Source organism: Camelus bactrianus, chromosome 9 (assembly GCF_048773025.1).
Source record: "Camelus bactrianus isolate YW-2024 breed Bactrian camel chromosome 9, ASM4877302v1, whole genome shotgun sequence".
Lineage (NCBI taxonomy): Eukaryota > Metazoa > Chordata > Mammalia > Artiodactyla > Camelidae > Camelus > Camelus bactrianus.
In genome coordinates, this window is record NC_133547.1 from 14,365,545 (window position 1) to 14,384,953 (window position 19,409).

General features: G+C 42.5%; 1 protein-coding gene and 1 non-coding gene across 5 annotated transcripts in view; one reads left to right on the forward strand and one right to left on the reverse strand.

Moving 5' to 3' along the window:
- Window positions 1-2,368: 2,368 nt before the first annotated feature.
- The window catches only part of LOC141578721 (metabotropic glycine receptor-like), a 94,995-nt gene continuing 77,954 nt past the window's right edge, over window positions 2,369-19,409 (forward strand). For 2 of the 4 annotated variants that reach the window (XM_074371168.1, XM_074371169.1), the window contains exon 1: window positions 2,369-3,702. In XM_074371168.1, coding sequence (XP_074227269.1) covers window positions 3,053-3,702 — 650 coding nt within the window. In that variant the 5' untranslated portion in view covers window positions 2,369-3,052. Of the gene's footprint in view, window positions 3,703-14,969; window positions 15,137-19,409 lie in introns of all 4 variants that reach the window. The other 2 variants (XM_074371171.1, XM_074371170.1) reach the window with 2 other exon arrangements.
- Window positions 10,489-10,561, reverse strand: TRNAT-AGU (transfer RNA threonine (anticodon AGU)). Its single transcript has one exon. It is a non-coding gene; the product is annotated as a tRNA-Thr (tRNA).

Here is a 19,409-nt window from a genome sequence, read left to right on the forward strand (position 1 = left end):
CTTAAAGCTTCAAATAAAACAATGAGGCTGTGTTAAGGGATTTTCCAATCACTTTGGGGGGGTGGGGGCTTGGCATACTTATTCAGCTTTTCTTTCTTCAGCTGGGATACCCCAACCAGATGTTTCAGTTCTTACATCCACTAATGATAGGAACTCCCAGTCAGAACGCCTTCCCTTCTCACTCAACACAGACTCACTCTCTTTCATTCTCTCACAGTCCGAGTCCTGACCCTGCCCATGTTGTCTCCCTCATGTGCACGCTCACAGGTTCCCCTTCATCCCTTTCAGAGGTTCCTTAAATATGGCACTTTTTCTTAAAGTTCAGCATGTAGGTGTCTCCATTACTCCCTCATAGCTAAGACCTCGGCAAGCAGGGTTTAATCATTTCTTTAACCGACAACAAGGAAGAAGATTTGATAAGTTGCCTAAAATAAGCAGATGCTCGGGAGGACATGTCTCCATCCTACGTCCCTCCCCTCCGATTTAAGTCTCCAATGAAACTACTTTCTCCCTCTTTTCCACGCAAAAAAAAGCTGCTTTAACTAAGCATGCAAGACGCCAGCACTCTCCTCCTCAGTATGCGCAAGTTTCCTTCGCTCTGAGCCAGCAAAGCTTTGCTTATCCCCTCACTCCCGCCCACCCTTCCCCCCGCCACTCGGGTTCTCGAGTCATCAGAGAACGCGAGCGGGTTGAAGGACTCAGCGCGGCTACACTCCGCAGCCACCGCTTCCTCCTGCGCCTCCTCCGAGCCTCCGTGGGTTCGGCTCTGGACTCCCGCCCAACCCAATCAAATGGCAGTTGGCTGATTGACAGCGAAGCCGGCCAAACAGGGAGCAAGACAACTCGAAACCGGAACCGCCCTACAAGGGTTTGGTTGCGGCCAAGCTGCCTCTTTAAACCAGCTTTCCTCCCGAGAGCACGGAGAGGCAGAAGTGCGGTTTGCGGCCAAACCTAAAGGCTCCAATTAGCCAGCTGACTGGCCCCCTCGGCTCAAGAGAGACAAACGTCTTAACAGAAGCCCTTGCTCTCTGGGACTCGCTGCTGCGCTCGCGGTGCGGGTCTGTGTGCGCGCGTTCTGCGCCTTGGGGCGAAGCGAATGAGGAGGAGCCACTGCCGGGAGGCGGAAATGACCTGCCACGGGTGAGATGATGGAGCAGCGTCTTCGGCGGCCGAGGCGGCAGCAGCGGCGGCGGCGGCAAGCAGCGGCGGCGGCAGGGTAGCGGCAAGCAGTGGCGGCAGCAGGGCAGCGGCGGCGGCAGGTTAGCAGCGGCGGCAGCAGCAGCGGTGGCGGCAAGCAGCGGCGGTGGCAGGTTAGCAGCGGCGGCAGCAGCAGCGGTGGCGGCAAGCGACGGCGGCAGGGCAGCGGCAAGCAGAGGCGGTGGCGGCAGGGCAGCGGCGGCGGCAGGTTGGCAGCGGCGGCGGCAGGGGCAGCGGCAAGCAGCGGCGGCAGCAGCAGCGGTGGCGGCAAGCGGCGGCGGCAGGTTAGCAGCGGTGGCGGCAGGGCAGCGGCAAGCAGCGGCGGCGGCAAGCGGCGGCGGCAGCAGGTTAGCAGCGGCGGCGGCAGGGCAGCGGCAAGCAGCGGCGGCGGCAAGCAGCGGCGGCGGCAGGTTAGCAGCGGTGGCGGCAGGGCAGCGGCAAGCAGCGGCGGCGGCAGGTTAGCAGCGGCGGCGGCGGCGGCAGGTTAGCAGCGGCGGCGGCAGGGCAGCGGCAAGCAGCGGCGGCAGCAGCAGCGGTGGCGGCAAGCGGCGGCGGCAGGTTAGCAGCGGCGGCGGCAGGGCAGCGGCAAGCAGAGGCGGCGGCAAGCGGTGGCGGCAAGCAGCGGCGGCGGCAGGTTAGCAGCGGCGGCGGCAGGGCAGCGGCAAGCAGAGGCGGCGGCAAGCGGTGGCGGCAAGCAGCGGCGGCGGCAGGTTAGCAGCGGTGGCGGCAAGCGGTGGCGGCAAGCAGCGGTGGCGGCAGGGCAGTGGCAAGCAGTGGCGGCGGCAGGTTAGCAGCGGCGGCGGCAGGGCAGCGGCAAGCAGCGGCGGCGGCAGGGCAGCGGCAAGCAGCGGCGGCGGCAGGTTAGCAGCGGCGGCAAGCTAGCGGCGGCGGCAGGTTAGCAGCGGCAGCAAGCAGTGGCGGCGGCAAGCGGTGGCGGCAAGCAGCAGTGGCGGCAAGCAGCGGTGGCGGCAAGCAGCGGTGGCGGCAGGGCAGCGGCAAGCAGCGGCGGCAGCAGGTTAGCAGCGGTGGCGGGAGGGCAGCGGCGGCGGCAGGTTAGCAGCGGCGGCGGCAGGGCAGCGGCAAGCACCGGCGGCGGCAAGCGGTGGCGGCAAGCAGCGGCGGCGGCAAGCGGTGGCGGCAAGCAGCGTTGGCGGCAAGCGGTGGCGGCAAGCAGCGGCGGCGGCAGGTTAGCAGCGGCGGCAAGCAGCGGCGGCGGCAGGTTGGCAGCGGCGGCAAGCAGTGGCGGCGGCAGGGCAGCAGCGGCTCTCGAACACACCTCAATGAAAGCGGCGGTGGAAGCTGCTGAGCAGAAAGACGTAAGCAGGCTAACTATAGCTGGTGGCAGCGAGAGGGGATGTAACCTTTTCGGCTCAAGGCTGCGAGGTGCGTAACCCCGAGCGGACCCAATGCCAGCGTTGACACAGGTGATTTGATTTCCTGTGACGGTAGGTTAGTCAGCCAGGCATATTTCGTACATTTTTACTTTAAAGTCCTTTTGGACTAGGTGCCATCTGGAGCAGGGGCAAGACCCCTAGTAAAAGTCATACTGTTGATAGACTGAAGACCAAAATTTTAAAAGTGACTCCTCCCATTACCTCCTCTCCGCTCTGCGAGGCAGATGGGAGCCATGGCTTACCCCTTACTCTTCTGCTTCCTGCTCGTTCATCTGCGATTGGGAGTTGTTGGTGCTAGCCGCGACCCTCCGGGTCGGCTGGATTCCCCTCGAGAGAGCACCCTGAGGGCGAAGCAGCACTCCCAACAGTGAGCTCGAACCTCTGCCTCGGACGCCTCAGCTCCCTGGAGCCGCTCCACCGATGGCACCATCTTGGCACAGAAACATGCCGAGGAGGTGCCCATGGACGTGGCCTCTTACCTCTACACCGGAAACTCCCACCAGCTGAAGCGAGCCAACTGCTCCAGTCGCCACAAGTTGGCGGGCCTGCCGGGAAAGTCGCCTGCCCTAGCCAGCTCCCATCCCTCCTTGCACGGGGCGCTGGACACGCTGACACACGCCACCAACTTCCTCAACATGATGCTGCACAGAAATAAGTCTCGGGAACAGAACTTGCAGGATGACCTGGAGTGGTACCGGGCACTAGTGCGGAGCCTCCTGGAGGGTGAGCCCAGCATCTCCCGGGCGGCCATCACCTTCAGCACGGAGTCGCTGTCTACGCCGGCCCCGCAGGTCTTCCTCCAGGCCACACGTGAGGAGAGTCGCATACTGCTCCAGGACTTGTCCTCCTCGGCACGCCACGCTGGAGACCGAGTGGTTCCACGGCCTCCGGCGCAAGTGGAGGACCCATTACCCCGCCGCGGCTCCAATCAGGGGCCCCGGGGCCTGGGCCATAGCTGGCGGCGCAGGGACGGGCTTAGCGGGGACAAGAGCCATGTCAACTGGTCCCCGCCTTATCTGGAGTGCGAGAACGGGAGTTACAAGCCCGGGTGGCTGGTCACTCTCTCCGCTGCTTTCTACAGGTTGCAGCCTAACCTGGTCCCGGAATTCAGGTAAGGAGGGAAAAAAGATAAAAGCAACGTCTTTCTTCCGGTTTCGTGGTTAGTTGAGCGTGTGGGGAAGGAATGCATGGCTGTGACACTTAACGCCTCCCACTCTCAAAGCAGAGACCCAGGCTGAGGGACACCCCAGGCAGGCGTATGTGCTTAGGGACAAGAAGCGCCCCGCGTTTGTCAGTTTCAAACAATCTGTGAAAGCCGTTCTCTCAAGTCAGTTCCTTGGCAAGGGGCAAAGGACGGGCAGCTCTTGGTAGAGCTGAGATATGCCCTGTTTCTCTCTAACCCTCCGGAGATCAAAGAGAGGAGTTCCCCGACAGGGATGATGCACTGAAATCTGGTGAGCTCAGGGTACGCAGCAAGGTGCAGAGTGACAAGCCTCTCATGAGAGTGGAGAAGAGAGAGGGAGGAAAAAGAGTTCATTGTTTCTGCTACTTCAGGATAGCCTTTGCCCGCTTCCTCCTACATGTGTAGTTTGGGGGCGCCAGTTTGTTGTTAGTCAGTTACCAGAGCGCATAATGAAAACAGTGCAATCCCCTCGGCAGTTCTGTCTCCTCAGCGGTGAGTCAGTCTCACAGTATAGCTGTCCCCAGGATCCAGACTTTGCAATTTGGTCGCTGTGTTCCTTCTACTCATCTCCCTTCTTCCCCTAATCCATCTCCTATTCCTTGGTGCCCTCCTTCTGCTTTCAGAATTAGGCATACCTAAGGGTTCTCCTGCCCTTCACAGACAGACACTATATAAACAAACCTGGTTGAGTTATCCTAGGGAGGTAGGGATCAGTTCTCACTGAATTCAATTAGGGAGCTTGGAGGAAACAGTAATAGTTCTGTATTTTCCTGCCTCACGGTATAGCATTTGTGGGAAGGTGCAAAGTTGCAAATTAGCAGGTGGTAACTTATGCTCTGAGATGTGCCTGATCTTTGGGGTGAGGAACTCCTAAGAGCCCTTAAGAGTGAACGTGAACAGAAAGGAGAGCAGAAACTCCAAAGAGGGCCTGGGAGAGGGTATAGATTGGAATCCTCCTCAAATCCCAGTGGGAAGAAGGTTTTAGGGGTTGAGCTGCTTCTCTACCTCTTGGGAAACTGGGCAAAAGTGAGAAACGTGTGTGTGTGCGCTCGCGTTTTAATGCCCTTTTGGCACAAGGACAGGATGAGGACTTGGTGAAAGATACCAGGAGGAGCACTGGGTGGCAAATGGGAGGACTCAGAAAACTGGTTTGTCTTGGCACTGTCATTTACTGCTGAATGACCTCAAATAAGTTGCTTTATCTTTCTGGGCCTCAGCTACTTATCAAGTAAGGGAGTTAAACTAGATGGTCTCGAAGGAGCCATCCAGTTATAAAATTCTGCAGCTTTTAATACTGGCAATGCTTGAGAAGGCATAAATGAAAAGCAACCCCTTTCCTTCAATTCTGTAGGACCATATTAAATGTTTGTGTGTGTGTGTGTGTGTGTGTGTGTGTGTGTGTGTCCTATCTCTTTCACAAGGATCTTGTCTGAAACCAGCATAACTCTTTCCTACTTTAAGGATAATCTCATTTCCTCCTGATTCCTGCAGGATCCTATTAGTAAGAGCTGAGCCTAGCTTTGAATCTTTGCCATATTGTTTGCTCAGAAGAGGAAAGATTAGCAGATGCCATTTACTTCCAGAAAATTGCTTTTGGCCTTCACATAAGCCTTTTCAGGGAGTCCCGGGTCCCAGGATTGAAAGATGGATCCTATCTATCTATCTATCTATCTATCTCTTACTAACATATATTTTATGTTGTGCTCCATGCTAACTGCTTTGCATGCATTATCGTGATCAATCCTGACAACATTCTATGAAATTAGGTTTTATTAATTTCCCTATTTTACCGAAAAGGAACCTGAAGAACAGAGAGATTAAGTTTCTTTCCCAAGATCACAAAGCAGCTAAGTAGTAGAGCCAGGATTTGTGCTCATTTCATACTTTTAACCACTATGCTAACCTGTCTAATGAAGGTGTCCTGAGTGCTGCATGTATTATAGCTGCTGTATAAAAATATATGTATTTTCAAGGGTCAGACAAGGGGCTGGGGATGAGAACCATTTATTTTCAGAAGTTTTTCTCTTAAGGCTTAGAAAGTACAGGTCACCTAAATGGACTCAGGCCTTCTGCTAGCCAAGATAAAAGGCTGGAAACACAAGGGGTCTGAGGTTGTGAAGGCTCACATACCCCCTACCTAGTTCTTGGACTACGTTCAGAAAATAGTGTGTTTCTTGCTGAGTCTCTTTAAGTGCCCTCATAGTCATCGATGGTGTTCTTTGGCCAAGGCATGAAGCCAGGCCATTTAGTGTCTGGCTCTCTACAGGATCTGGCCCCTCCTGGCAGCATGCATGACCAGCAGAGTAAGTGCTCTCCTGTGAGTGCTTCTGCCCATGTCCCGTGCCCCTCAGGTGCAGTATTGAGGATTCACACAGATGTTAATTATAGGAACTGGAAGAAATCCTAGGTCAGATGGTTCCTCCTGTTTCACAGATAAAGGAGCAGATCAGAAAGGTGGAGTGACTTGCCCAAAAATCACATATCAAGTTTTTAACAACAGAAATAGGATCCAGGACTTCTGCCTCTGGTTCACACTATGCTTGCCATAAATATATGCTTAAAGCACATTTCTGTGGCTCTCTGGGCCTCTGCACACAACTTATGTTGGGGGCATAGCTTACTCTCTATCATCTTTTAGGACCAAAAAGAAAAAAAAAAGCCTATATAACACAGCTGTTGATTTTTTTTTAATTGAGATATAGTCAGTTTACAATGTTGTGTCAATTTCTGGTGTAGAACGTAATAATTCAGTCATACATATACATACATATATTCATTTTCATATTTTTTATTATAGGTTACTACAAGATACTAAATATAGTTCCTTGTACTGTACAGTAGGAACTTGTTTATCTACTTTATATATAGTAGTTGTATCTGCAAATCTCACACTCCCAATTTACCCCTTCCTAAGCTCTTCCCCAACTGGTAACCATAAGTTTGTTTTCTATGTCTGTGAGTCTGTTTCTGTTTGTAAATAAGTTTGTCTTTTTTTTTTTTTTTTTTTCAGATTCCACATATGTGATATCGTATGGTATTTTTCTTTCTCTTTCTGTCTTACTTCACTTACAATGACAATCTTAGGTTCATCCATGTTGTTGCAAATGGCATTATTTTATTATTTTTTATGACTGAATTGTGTTCCATTGTATAAATATGCCACAACTTCTTTCTCCAGTCATCTGGCAATGGACATTTAGGTTGTTTCCATCTTGGCTATTGTAAATAGTGCTGCTATGAACATTGGGGTGCAGGTATCTTTTCGAATTAAAGTTTCTTCTGGATATATGCCCAGGAGTGGGATTGCTGGGTCATATGGAAGTCTATTTTTAGTTTTTTTAAGGAATCTCCATAGTGTTTTCCATAACAACTGCACCAAACTACATTCCTATCAATAGTGTAGGAGGGTTCCCTTTTCTCCACACCTCCTCTAGCATTTATCATTAGTGGACTTTTTAATGATGGCCATTCTGACTGATGTGAAGTGATACCTCATTGTAGTTCTGATTTGCATTTCTCTGATAATTAGCGATATTGAACATTTTTTCATGTGCCTACTAGCCATTTGTATGTCTTCTTTGGAGAACTGCTTGCTTAGGTCTTCTGCCCATTTTTGGATTGGATGGTTAGTTTTCTTATTAAGTTGTATGAGCTGTTTATACAGCTGCTGATTTTTTAAAAAATATTATATTGTTTACTTCAAACATTTAAGAAAAAATATTTCAATGTGTCCTTTCTGTCTCTTCAAACTCATAAAAGGCAAAGGTTTTTTATATTGTTGATGTTTTATCATCTAAGATGTGTATTCTAAAATTTTATAATGTAAGTGAATAGTATATGACAGGTATGGTAACAGGGTAAGCCACAAATGAATTTTTGGGAAGCCATGGGAGCTCTTAATCATGATTTTAAATACATTTTGAATCTAGAATGTTATTTGCAAAAATAAGGCTTTTAAAAATCAGTATCAAAAAATCTATCGGTAATCATTTCCTCATGGAAGAAGAGAAGAAACTTTGTAGTTAAGATTTTCATTTAATTTCAGTGAATATTTCAGCTACAGTTTCCTCAGGTCTAGCATACAAGATTCAAGCATTTAAATTACATTTTATTTTTAGAGAGTATAAATCCGATACATGAACTTCAAAAGTAATGTGGAGAACATGCTCAATTATCATCTTATATTTATGCTTATCACTGTAAAACACCTCTCAGAATAAATTTTATTCCCCTCTGTTTCAGAATGATACAAGTTTCTTAAATTCTAAGGCCTGGCATAAAACTCCCATGGGAAGAGAAATTTACTGCTCATTTCTTTTTCTTCCCCCCAAAAGTGGCGTTAGTTGCTTTACCTAAAAGACTCATGAGTCTTTTGTTATAGACTTAACAGTGTAAATATTTTAGGCCTCATCTTCCATTCCAGCCAAAAAAAAAAAAAAGTGAGAGTAATAATTTAAGGTATACCCTAAATTACTTTTATTTATCACATTAGGTTTGTGATGTCTTGGTAGAGTTTTCTTTAAAGTTAACTCCTTTAGTTTTGCATATGAATTGTTCTGTGTGGAACTTAAAGTACTATGGAATTGAATCTCATTTTGCTAAACCATAGTTACCTTCCTGGTGGTGGCTGGAAATGTTCAGTGCCTAGGATGAATACAAGTGTTTGTTGAATTTAAATTAAGGTAAAGGAAACTTTGAGACTTAATTCTTACTTGATGAGCAGTAAGGGATTTTGGAATTCATTTGATGCCTTTCCTCTTCCCATTGCACAGTGGAGAAACAGACCCAAAGGGCTGAAGGAATTTGCTAGGGTGGCATAGCTCTTCGGGATGTGTTAGAATTAATGGGAACTGATACATATTGAGCATCTACTACATGTCAGATGCTTTAGATATAAATCCCACTGCATTCAATTTTTAGTATCCTCAGGTAGTTAGAACTTCAAAAAGTTGAGCAACTTGCTTAAGGGAACATAGCTAGTGAATTAGGGAGCCTGAATCAAATTTAGATCTACCTAGTCATGAGTCTGTACTTTCTACTACCCTATGGCGCTATCTCTTGATCACCAATTTTGTTTTTATTCTGTTATTAAAAAATGTAACATGGTATTGGCTTGAAATAATTAACGTACTTGGCCAAATAAGTGGTAAGACACTTGTTCTTTTAGGCCAATCATGTAATCAAGTATGTTATATAGAGAGTAGAGTATTAGACTTGAATTACAACTTTGCCTCAAGTCCCAGTTTTGTCTCTGAGTGGCTGTGTTACCTGACAGTCAGTTTCTGCACAATTAAAATGTGGAAATAGACTTGATGATATCCAGATACCTTTATAACTCCTTGTTCTATGAGTTCTTAAGTGGCCTATCCAAATGGGCCACAAGGCGGCTCTGGAAACAGTGCCGATACACATAAATGCAGTATCTTGTGGAAATGATACTGATAGGAGTGTAATGTGCAGAAGAGGAAACCAAGTGAATGTCAGACCTGCAGTTTGGTTAAAAAAAAAAAAAAAGGCAATCGGGTAATGAAGGAAAGATCACAATAGTGTGGAAACCCCTTTTTAGAAACTAATGTAATGAACATTGGTGTCACTGAGTCACTGACTCCTGAGGGGTCACTTCACTTTCTCTCCTTCACAAATATATGCCCACACACCTCCATCAGAGATTCCGGTACAGATCTCTGCTTTCAGCAAAAGAGGATGATTCACACAGTGTTAGAGAAATTACCATCTTGCTCTAGGCCAACCATGTCTTATGTCTCTCGTGGGTACTGGTAGTGGTTGAAGAGGTAACCTGCAGGTACAGCACAGAGTTGTCTACCTGGGTAACGGATCAAAGAGTTTTTAGATGGACTTTTGCTATTGAGACTTTTGAGTCTCAATTATTTCATCTGTAAACTGTGAATAGTAAAGTGTATCTCCTTTGAGATTCGATAAAGACTAAATGAAGAACTGTCATCACACAGAAAGCTCAGTATATATGTTGTATCATAGCTTCTATCTTCCTAAATACTGTCCCTATCCAAACATACGCTTTCTTAGTTTAGCTGCACTAAAGTCATATGACTTATAGTAATTCATAATGTATATAATTGTTTAGTTTCATTCCTAATTATTTTAATGGCCTGTAATGATAGTGGATCATGGAAGAAATACTGGCCTTGAAGACAGAAGATGTTGGCCCTAGCCTGGACCACACTCTTGACTATGGTCTTACCATAGGTAGCCTTTCTAAACTGGTTTCCTCATCTGTAAATTAAAAGGGGTTGGACTAGGTTACTTGTTGGTTCCTTTCAATTTAAATACTGTGACTATATACATAATTAAATGTGTCACTTTAACTTGTGAAGTTCTGATTATAATGCTGAAATCAGTTAATGTATGCTCATTTAAATGGGGATCATGTTCATATATATTCAATGTTTGACTTTATCATGGTCATTCATTCACAGGATATTTACAGAAAGCCCTCTCAATGTACGCTGAATTAAGTATATATACTAATGGAAATGAGAACTCCATTTCAAAATAAGAATAAATTTACTTAAAATTCAACAAGAAGCTGTTTCACAGGTTTCTGAACAAAGGGCCTCAATATATTTGTGTAATTTCCCTCAAGGTACCAATCTTTAGGCATCCTAAAGCGCTTTACTCTTTTTTAATTTTTTTTTTTATTTTTTAGGGAGGGATTATGTTTACTATTTATTTTAATGGAGGTACTGGGGATTGAACCCAGGACCTCATGCATACTATGCATGCACTCTACCACTGAGCTACACCCTCCCCTCTTCTTTCCTTACTCTTAAAAGAACAACCTGTCTTTGATTTACCTCTCTGGTTGGCTTTACAACTTCAAAGAAGGCTATTTAGTGTGATGAAACAGTGGTACAGCATTTTCTTGCCACTTTCTAGAACATGCATTCGGAAGCAGAAATGGGATTTCCAAGACTGCTAAGTAAATGACAAGAGTTTAGGCCTACCCTCCGGAGAGGGAACTAATGCCCTCACTAGAGTGATTTTACAGACTCAGCTCCCGGAAAAGTCAAATTTTACTTTCAACTTCAGAAAAGCAGCAGTTTGTTGTTGAGGATTTCAGTGTTGAGGATTTTAAGGCTACCCTTTTCCAACAAGCACTGTGTTTTATTGAATTTGTAATATACCGGGATGCTGAGAAGTATGTTGGTGTTATTTTGCATTTGGTTGATAAGGAAGCATTAGCGCCTTGTATGTTTTCTCTCTTCAGTTCTGCACTGATGTTCACAGGGTTAAACAGAATTACTAAAATGGTACATTGGAATTTTGATAACTTCAGCAGCCTGATGGCCACTACGTGCAAATAGGGAGTTCACCGGCCCTGGAACTATGCTTGGGAGGTTTTGCAGCTATTAGGCTCTTGCCCAGCACAGCTATGGCATATGCACTGCCTTGTTTTTCCTGATCTTTTAGTCTTAATCACTTTTCAGCTTTTAGCAAAAAACCTTTTCTAGGTGTAATTTCTACTTTGACTAGGCATTTTACTTATCTAATAAGTCATTCTTCCTAAAACTGGACCTATGAAAAAACTTCGGTGAATAAGCTGTTCTATGAAATACTTCTTCAGTTCAAGAAAAAATTAATCTTCTTGGCTAAAAGTCTTTCTCATCCTGCCCCCCAACCCATTTTCTAAAACAGCAAATTTAGTATAAGGACAATGACTTTCTTTTTTATACCAAAGGATATTATAGTGCCTCTAAGCAATCATAGGATTCATCTAGTTTTATTGTATAGGTAGAATTATAGAAAGAATTTATTATGGGTAGAATTTATAGAAAACACAGATTAGCTTAAATGTGATGTGACCCCAAGATTATTTTCCCCAACAAAAAATCGATTTCCTACCTTTTTATCAAAGAAGGCAGTCTCTTTCCCTTTTACCATTAACAAATACTCATAAGTAATTGAAATCCAGTTAATTTTCATTCATTACGCTATCTGTTGTAACTTTTCCCCATAATTCTTGTGTGACTGAAGCATTGTGCTGTACACCAGAAATTGACACAACATTGTAAACTGACTGTATGTCAATAAAAAAAAGTAAAAAAAAAAAAAGAAAAAGACAACATAGGATTAAAAAAAATCTTGTCCACCAGTTCACCTATAACCTAAAGGAAACTTAGAATTATATACAATTTTGGCTTACTTCCTTAACCTACTTTTCTCACTATTTATGTGTTTTGTCCAATGTGCATACCTTATTACATTATTATGGGAGGATTTTTATAGAATAACATGACACATGACTTTTCTCTGAGAAATAGGAAAAAGTAATACAGAATAATGTATTTTATCAATTCTAAGATATGCCTTTTCCACATTTTGATGTCTCTCAAATTGAGATATGTCTTATGGCTGAGGGTACATCATTTCCAATTGGCGCACATTTTCTTTTAGTGGTATGCAATGTAATAATAGTGCATCTTAAAATTAATGGCATCTTCTATTTGATGACCTGTGATATTAGAAAATGGGAAATCATATTCCATGGTCTCTAGAGCTAAAAAGTTCTATTATCATCTATAAGTTTTCCAGATGCGGCAAAATATGCATATATAGAAACAAAAAAAAAATCTAGACCTACACCTCACTGCTGTATATAAATTAGATTGCTATTGGTCTTCATGAATAATTTTGTTAAAAAAGACAAGCTATACTAGAACCTGTAACCACACTTTCTTTTCAAGACATGTGAAATGTACAAAACATTGGGCCAGAAGCTGCAGAAACTTTTATTTTCATAATCGGTGAAGTAATGATTATCAAAATCTTTCCCACACCATCTGGCAAAGCATTTCACTCATGCTGTGGGGGAAAGTCCAGGACAGTGAGAATAAAAGACCACTTATAAACTAAAAATAGAGGGAACAGATCTGTCTTTCCATTCTAAAGTGCTTAGAGGTTTCAGGGTGGAAGTAAAAGCTGTGTGGTATAGCCATGTAACTAGTTTTGGTTAAAGAGATTTAAATGGAATTGTGGAAGTGTGGTCTTGTCTTTTCCTTTCTTTTCCTTTCTTCCTTTCTTTTCTTTTCTTTTCTTTTCTTTACTTTACTTTACTTTACTTTACTTTTCGTTTCTTTTCTAGACAGCTGCCTGGAATGGAATGAAGAGTTTGGTTTTCCCCTTATTTGATGCCTCAGACCACTGTGTAGAGTAGGGGTTCTTAACCTCAGAACTACTGAAATTTGGGGCCAGATAATCCCCTGTTGTAGGGGATGTCTTGTTTATTGTAAGACGTTTATCAGCACCCCTGACTTTCACCCACTAGATGCCAGTAGCAACCTCCCCGCCCAGTGTGACCATCAAAAGTGTCTACAAACATTGCCAAGTATCACCTAGGGGATAAAAATGCCTCTGGTTGAAAGCTGCTGGTGTAGAGGGAACGTATATAAAAATGCTATTCTATGGCTGTCCTTATTTCAAGGGTTCTATATGTATTTCTGTGTGTGTGTATGAGTTTGTCAGATCACATTTCTATTTGTCTGGAACATAAGATCATTACTTACATGAAGTCAGACAAGAGTGAGAAGTGGAAAATTTTGGTAGATCAATGGAATATTAATTCACGTTTTCATATCATTGGGGCTCAAAAAGAACATCTGGCCAAATTACTTGCAGAATTTGTTGCTAAGCATGCTTTTACTGCTTGTATAGCTAAATGTATTATATTTAAGATTTCCCATTAAAGGATGCATCCTGAAAAGAAAATGTGTGTATGTGTATGCATGAATCTCTGGAGGGCAAAGAGAGGAGAGAGGGAAAAATTAAGAGTGGGGACGGGACAGGGGAAAATGGAGATGAATGAACTGATGAAAAACAATTAGCAATCTGTGATGCTGTGGAATTGTGTTTTACTTTTTCATGAAGCTCTGTTTCCCACTGAGCACTTTCATAGTTCTGATGAAACTGAATTATTCTTTTCAGTAAGTAGTGAGGAATCAAGCCCCTAAAGGTTTAATCATCATAAAAACAGGTTGACTGTGCATGCATTTCAGAGATTTCAGGAAGTCAAAGCTGTATAATCAGGCTGATGCAGAGCTTACCCCATTAAAGGAATATTAGTACATTACAATACATATTTTTAAGATGTTCTGTTTGCCACTTTGACCTTATTGATTTGACTAGAAATTGTTCGTAGTTTGAATGTATTGTAAATGGAATTTCTTAGGAAAAAATAATTAAAGTGACGTGTTACATAAACATTATTTAAGGCTTTAACATGTTTAAAGACATAGTTTTTAACATTAGTAATGTCTAGAATCCTAAGTCAGAAGAAATCTTTAAAAATAACAATGACTGCATGATGGAAAAGAATGTTAAGGCTTCACAGTGCAAATTACCTTAGCACAAACTGATACATGACTACTTATTCCCATGCCATCCATAAACATGTAATATACGTGAGCCGCAGGGGCAAGGAATGAGGAGCGTGCTGCTGTACACTGTGCTGACCACAGGGAAATGAGAGACAATGCTGGGAATGTTGAAGGATGAGTCCAAGGCCTATGAAAAGAAGGATGAAGATTATTATTTTTCTGGATAAGGCAAACTTTTGAGCAAGCTGTTTTAGGTATTGACTTAATAATTAGTTTTGAGGGAAAGCCCTCATAATCGGCCTTCTGACAGTTATTTAGAAATGTATTTGTCTTTCCACTTTTGTTTTTGAGAAAGAGGCAAATAACAATTGGGGCATTCTTTAAATAAACAATATTCTAGTAAATGTCGTGGGGAAGCTCCTTTTTGAAGAATTAGAATTTTAGCAGTAAAAAGGATTTTAGAGATCATGTAATCCAATTTCTTTTTACTTTTATAGGTGAGGAAGTTGAGACCCAGGGAAGTGGTGACCATCACCTGCACTAGCTATGGCTGTAGTGAATGTTTAGTTTAATAACAGGTACGGAGAGACCCTGGGTCATCAAGTAAAAGTTTAAGTTATGTTCATTATTCACTGACCCCAAACTCGACTGGGTATCAGGATCACCTAAAAAGCCTGCTGGTAAGTTCCTAGGTCCTCTCCAGACCCTGGGAATGAGATAATGTAAGGATAGTTTCAGAAGTCTATATCAAAAACAAAACTCTTTATAATCTAGAAGCAAACTTGGGAAAAAGTAAACAGTGTTTGATAAGGTTGAAGTACATATAATTAATTCCTTTTACAGGGTCTTAAGAATGAGAATTGAATGTTGTAAATGCTTTGCAACTTCAGTTTTAGTCATCGAAAACATTTGGCTGCAGGCCGTTCTGGGTCCCGAAGCATTCCAGTGTTGTGTATGACCCTTGGCAGAGGCAGAATGACTAGCAGGTTATGAAGGCAAGGAGATCACAGGTAAGAGCACTGGAGTGGTGAGCCACTGAGCTGTATGCTGTTTCTCCCTCATTTTATTTTGGATTATATTTTGATTTCTCACCTTTAAAACAGGGACTATCGTGAGAGCAGCTGCCTCTTGTTACAATTTGTTTCTTTATGTAAACATCCTGTTTCCTCAACTAGTTCTACATGTCCTTCAGGGGCAAGGATCACATTTCATGACCTCTCATATTCACTGCCTCTAGAAATTGCCTGCATATTTCAGGAAGTATGGAATAGTGCCTAAGAAGAAGGGTTTGGGGACATAAACCTAGATTTAAATCTATGAGCTTCCACTTTACTTCCTGTGTAATACTAGGCACATTATTTACTTCCCTCTGTGGCTGAATTTCTTTATATGTAAAGGGCATAGAGCACAATGTAAAGAGTAAATGATCTTATATATGTAAAGACTTTGGCATAATGTCTGGAATGTGTTATTCTTTTTTAAAAAATGTGGTATGCAACATGTACCAGGCTAGGGGTATAGGTATTGAGAATATAACAGTAAAAAAGACAGACAAAAATCCCTATCCTCATGGATTTTTTGAGTGGGGGACATAGATGACAAGCAAAATATAGCAATTCTTGGTAGAAATGAATGCTGTAAGGAAATAAATAAGATAATATGGTAAAGAGTGGCTGAGAGGTAAGGTGGGCTGCAGTTAATATGGCAGTTATAAGGGAAGACTTCCTTAAAATGCTGACTGAGTTAAATGAAGGAGAAGCAGACAGACAAGAAAGAAACAAGCTTAGGCAATCATCCTTGAGATAGGGAGCAGCAAGAGCAAAGCCCTTGAGATAGGAATGAGCTTCAAATGCTCTAAGAGCAGAATGGAAGTCAATGTTACTAGAATGCAGCCAGAGGAGGGCTGACAAGATAAGTAAAGTATGCAGAAGGTGTTCAGTAAATGGTTAAAATACAGAAACACGTTAAGTGCTTTAAGAATTCCTAGCCTGTAGTAATATGTAGATTGTGGATGTATTTTTATTTTCTTTATTTTCCATTTTTCTTTCCTCCTTCCTGCCCATTGCCTCCCTTAGCTCTGGGAGCTTGGGTTTTCCAAATTCTCTAATGAGATTTTAGTCAAAGAATAAGCTAATTATAGTTGCCCCACTCTTGAATGTGAATGAATAAAGTGGAACAGTTGAGAGGTGAGGGAAGTGGAGACTAAAAATCTAGAATTTCTTGCATAGATCAGTTGGGTGCTTTTTCTGCTGCCCGGCTGAGATCTGTACAGGGAAAACCTTCCCGGGCACAGACAGCAGGAGACTGAGGGCAGAGGCACCACAGGCAAACTCACGGGCAAAGCACTGTTTTCCTCACCGGTGTGCCTGGGATGACATTCTGCAGGTTGGACCTCTCTCAAGCTGGTGGCTGGCAGGTCTTGGCATCTGGCATTTCCTGACACACTTTGTTGCCTCTTATGGTGAGGGCTCAGATGTCAGGTCAGGGGCTGCTCAGAAACTGCCAGTTAGGGGTACAGGATACAGAAGTGAGATTGGAAGAGTCAGGAGACATTGCAAACGTTTGGACGTGAATTTGGAGGGAGACTTTGCACCATAGGAAAGGAAGTATATAGGCAGGGGTGCATCTCCAATGAAGAGCATCATCAGTGGAAACTTGGGATTATAAGTTTTAGGAAATAAAATCATCATTAGCTTCTCTGATATGACAGATGTGGAATTTAGCTTCTTTATATTTCATGTTTCCTTTCTCTACTCTCACCACTGTATTATTAATAGTATTTAAATTTTTCTTTTGGTTACCTTGATTTTTATACCCATAAATTTTAAATGATGTCTTCTGTCCTTTACTTTTCTTTCCTTACCCTGTTACCCCTATTCCAATATTTTTTAGATAATTAAAGATGGTAACGTTTACAGTCTGTCAGAACAGTAAAAATAAAAAAACAAAAAAACAAAACCCACTTCTGTCCTTTGTCTATAAGTTGCAGCTAAGAATTAAAATCTGAATATCTGAATCTATGCCATTTTCAGAATGTTCCAGGTTTCAGGGACCAATGGATTATCTTTCCTGTTTTTTAGATCCGTTGCTTAGAACCATGTTACCTTTAGTTTGTGCATGTCTCCATCAAGACCTTTCACATAATTCCCCCTCATGCAGTTGCTAATTTCTTTTTCATGTGAAAGAAACAAAAAGAAACCATGTTTTCTTATTTCTAAGATCACCCAACTTCTTAATCATTGTTTGCTAAAAAAAAATGTATTTTTTTTTTGAAGATATTCTTGGAATCTCAAAATTTGTACAAATTGCTTTAGGCCTTCAGCAGCCATAACTATTGTAGAAATATTTTCAAATTATTGAAATTTTGGATCCAATTGTGTGTTGGATGCTGGTCCTCTTTATTTCTAGAATTCTTTTTTCTCCCACCCCCTGATCACAATTTAAAATATTTTTTTAGAAAGATTCTGTGTAAGGTAAAGTTGCTACATCTCCCCATGTCTGAAAAAGTCTGTTTTCATGCATGATTGATTATTTGTCTGAATACAGAATTATAGGTTCAAAGTCATTCTGCCCTCAGAATTATATAAAGATATTGTTATATTGTTTTTAGCATTCACTGTTGCTGGTGAATAATTTAATGTTAGCCTGATTTATTATACCTTTGTAGGTAATCTTTTCTCCTCATGGAAACTTTTAAGATCTTTTCTTTTTCCTTGGGGTTTTGAATATTCATGATGATGTGCTTATATGTGATTTTTTAAAATTTATCAACCTCATCACTTAATTGGCTCTTTTAGACTTTTCCACTCAGTAATTTCCTTATATGATGGCTTAAAACTGTTTTGGCCTATCCATTTTCTCTTTCTGGAACTCCTACAGTTAGATATGCGACTTTCTGGATTGATGTCTGTATGTCTTAACTTTTCTCTCATTTTCCATCTCTTTTTCTTTTTATCTTTATTTTTATTTTTTCCTACCTTTTTGAAAAATTAGTTTTCATTTGGAAATCTCTTTTACTTTCCATGAACTCTTTCTTGCTCTGATTGTTTCTTTTTCATAATTATATGTTCATTTTCTCAAATCTCTTTGAGGATATTAGTTAAGATATCTATGAAATTGTCTTCTGTTCCCTGAATTATTGCTGTTTGTTTCAGGTTCAGTTATTTCCCTTGTTCATAGCAGTTCTCCTTTATGCTGCCAGTTCATCTCAAATCTGACCCTCGTTAGTCATCAGTTTTATGTCAGAAGGGCTAGGTTACTGTATACAGCTACAGGGAGAGGATGCTTGTGGCAGATGTAAAGGCCTAGTTCCTCAGTGCCCCCCTACCCCGACTGTCAGGCTTCATTCACTCTAGCATGCCTGAGAAGGCAGTTGGCAATCTCTGGCTCACTCTAGACCTTTACTCTGGGAGAACTAATAACCATTTAAAAGTTTTAGTTCTTCCCAGGCATTTTTTTCAGTCTCTTTACAGAATAGGTCTTGGTTTTTAGCTTGGGAGTAAGTGTCATCATTGAATGCAGAGGATGTGCCAGCTTGTATAACTGCTTAGAAGAAAAAAAATCCTTCAATTCATCACCTTAATGTCTGCCTCATCTTCTACTTCCACTCTTCATACATACTGACTTGGAGCCTAAAATCCTTCTATAAACTTTGCTTAAAAAGCAGTGTTTACTTCTGTTCCAGCCTTCTCCTGAGCATGTCCTGGGTTTAGCTCCACCACTCTGGCTTACCATCAGTATGATCATAGAGAATTATGTCAAATCTCTGGTCAACTACTTCTCATTCCTTCTTGTATTTATTCATTACCATTATGGTTGGATGTGGAGGGATGAGGTAGAGAAACATACGCTCAACTCACCAACTTGAACAAGAACTCAAACTTAGGTTTTCTGACCAGTCTTCTTACCATTACACCTAAGATATGGACATCATAGTCTTTTTTTTTTTTTTTTTTTTTTTTTAGTTATTACCATGCTGATCGCCCATTGTGGATAGGGTGCCCCTGAGGAAACACAACTGTCTCCCAGATTTGGGTGATGTGGTGATCAACGTATTAGCTGTGTGTCCTTAGGTACGCCGTTTCACCTTTTTGTGTCCCAAATTTCTCAACTATTATTTAGGGAGAATGATATTGGCCATATGTAGTTGTGATATAAATTAGGGAGATTAATACCAGTCACATAACAGTTTCAGTGAGGATATTTTAAGGGTGTATTGTATAATGTCAGACACTTAATGAGCACTTGCTAAATGAAAATGTAAAACACAGGGTGTAAAGCATA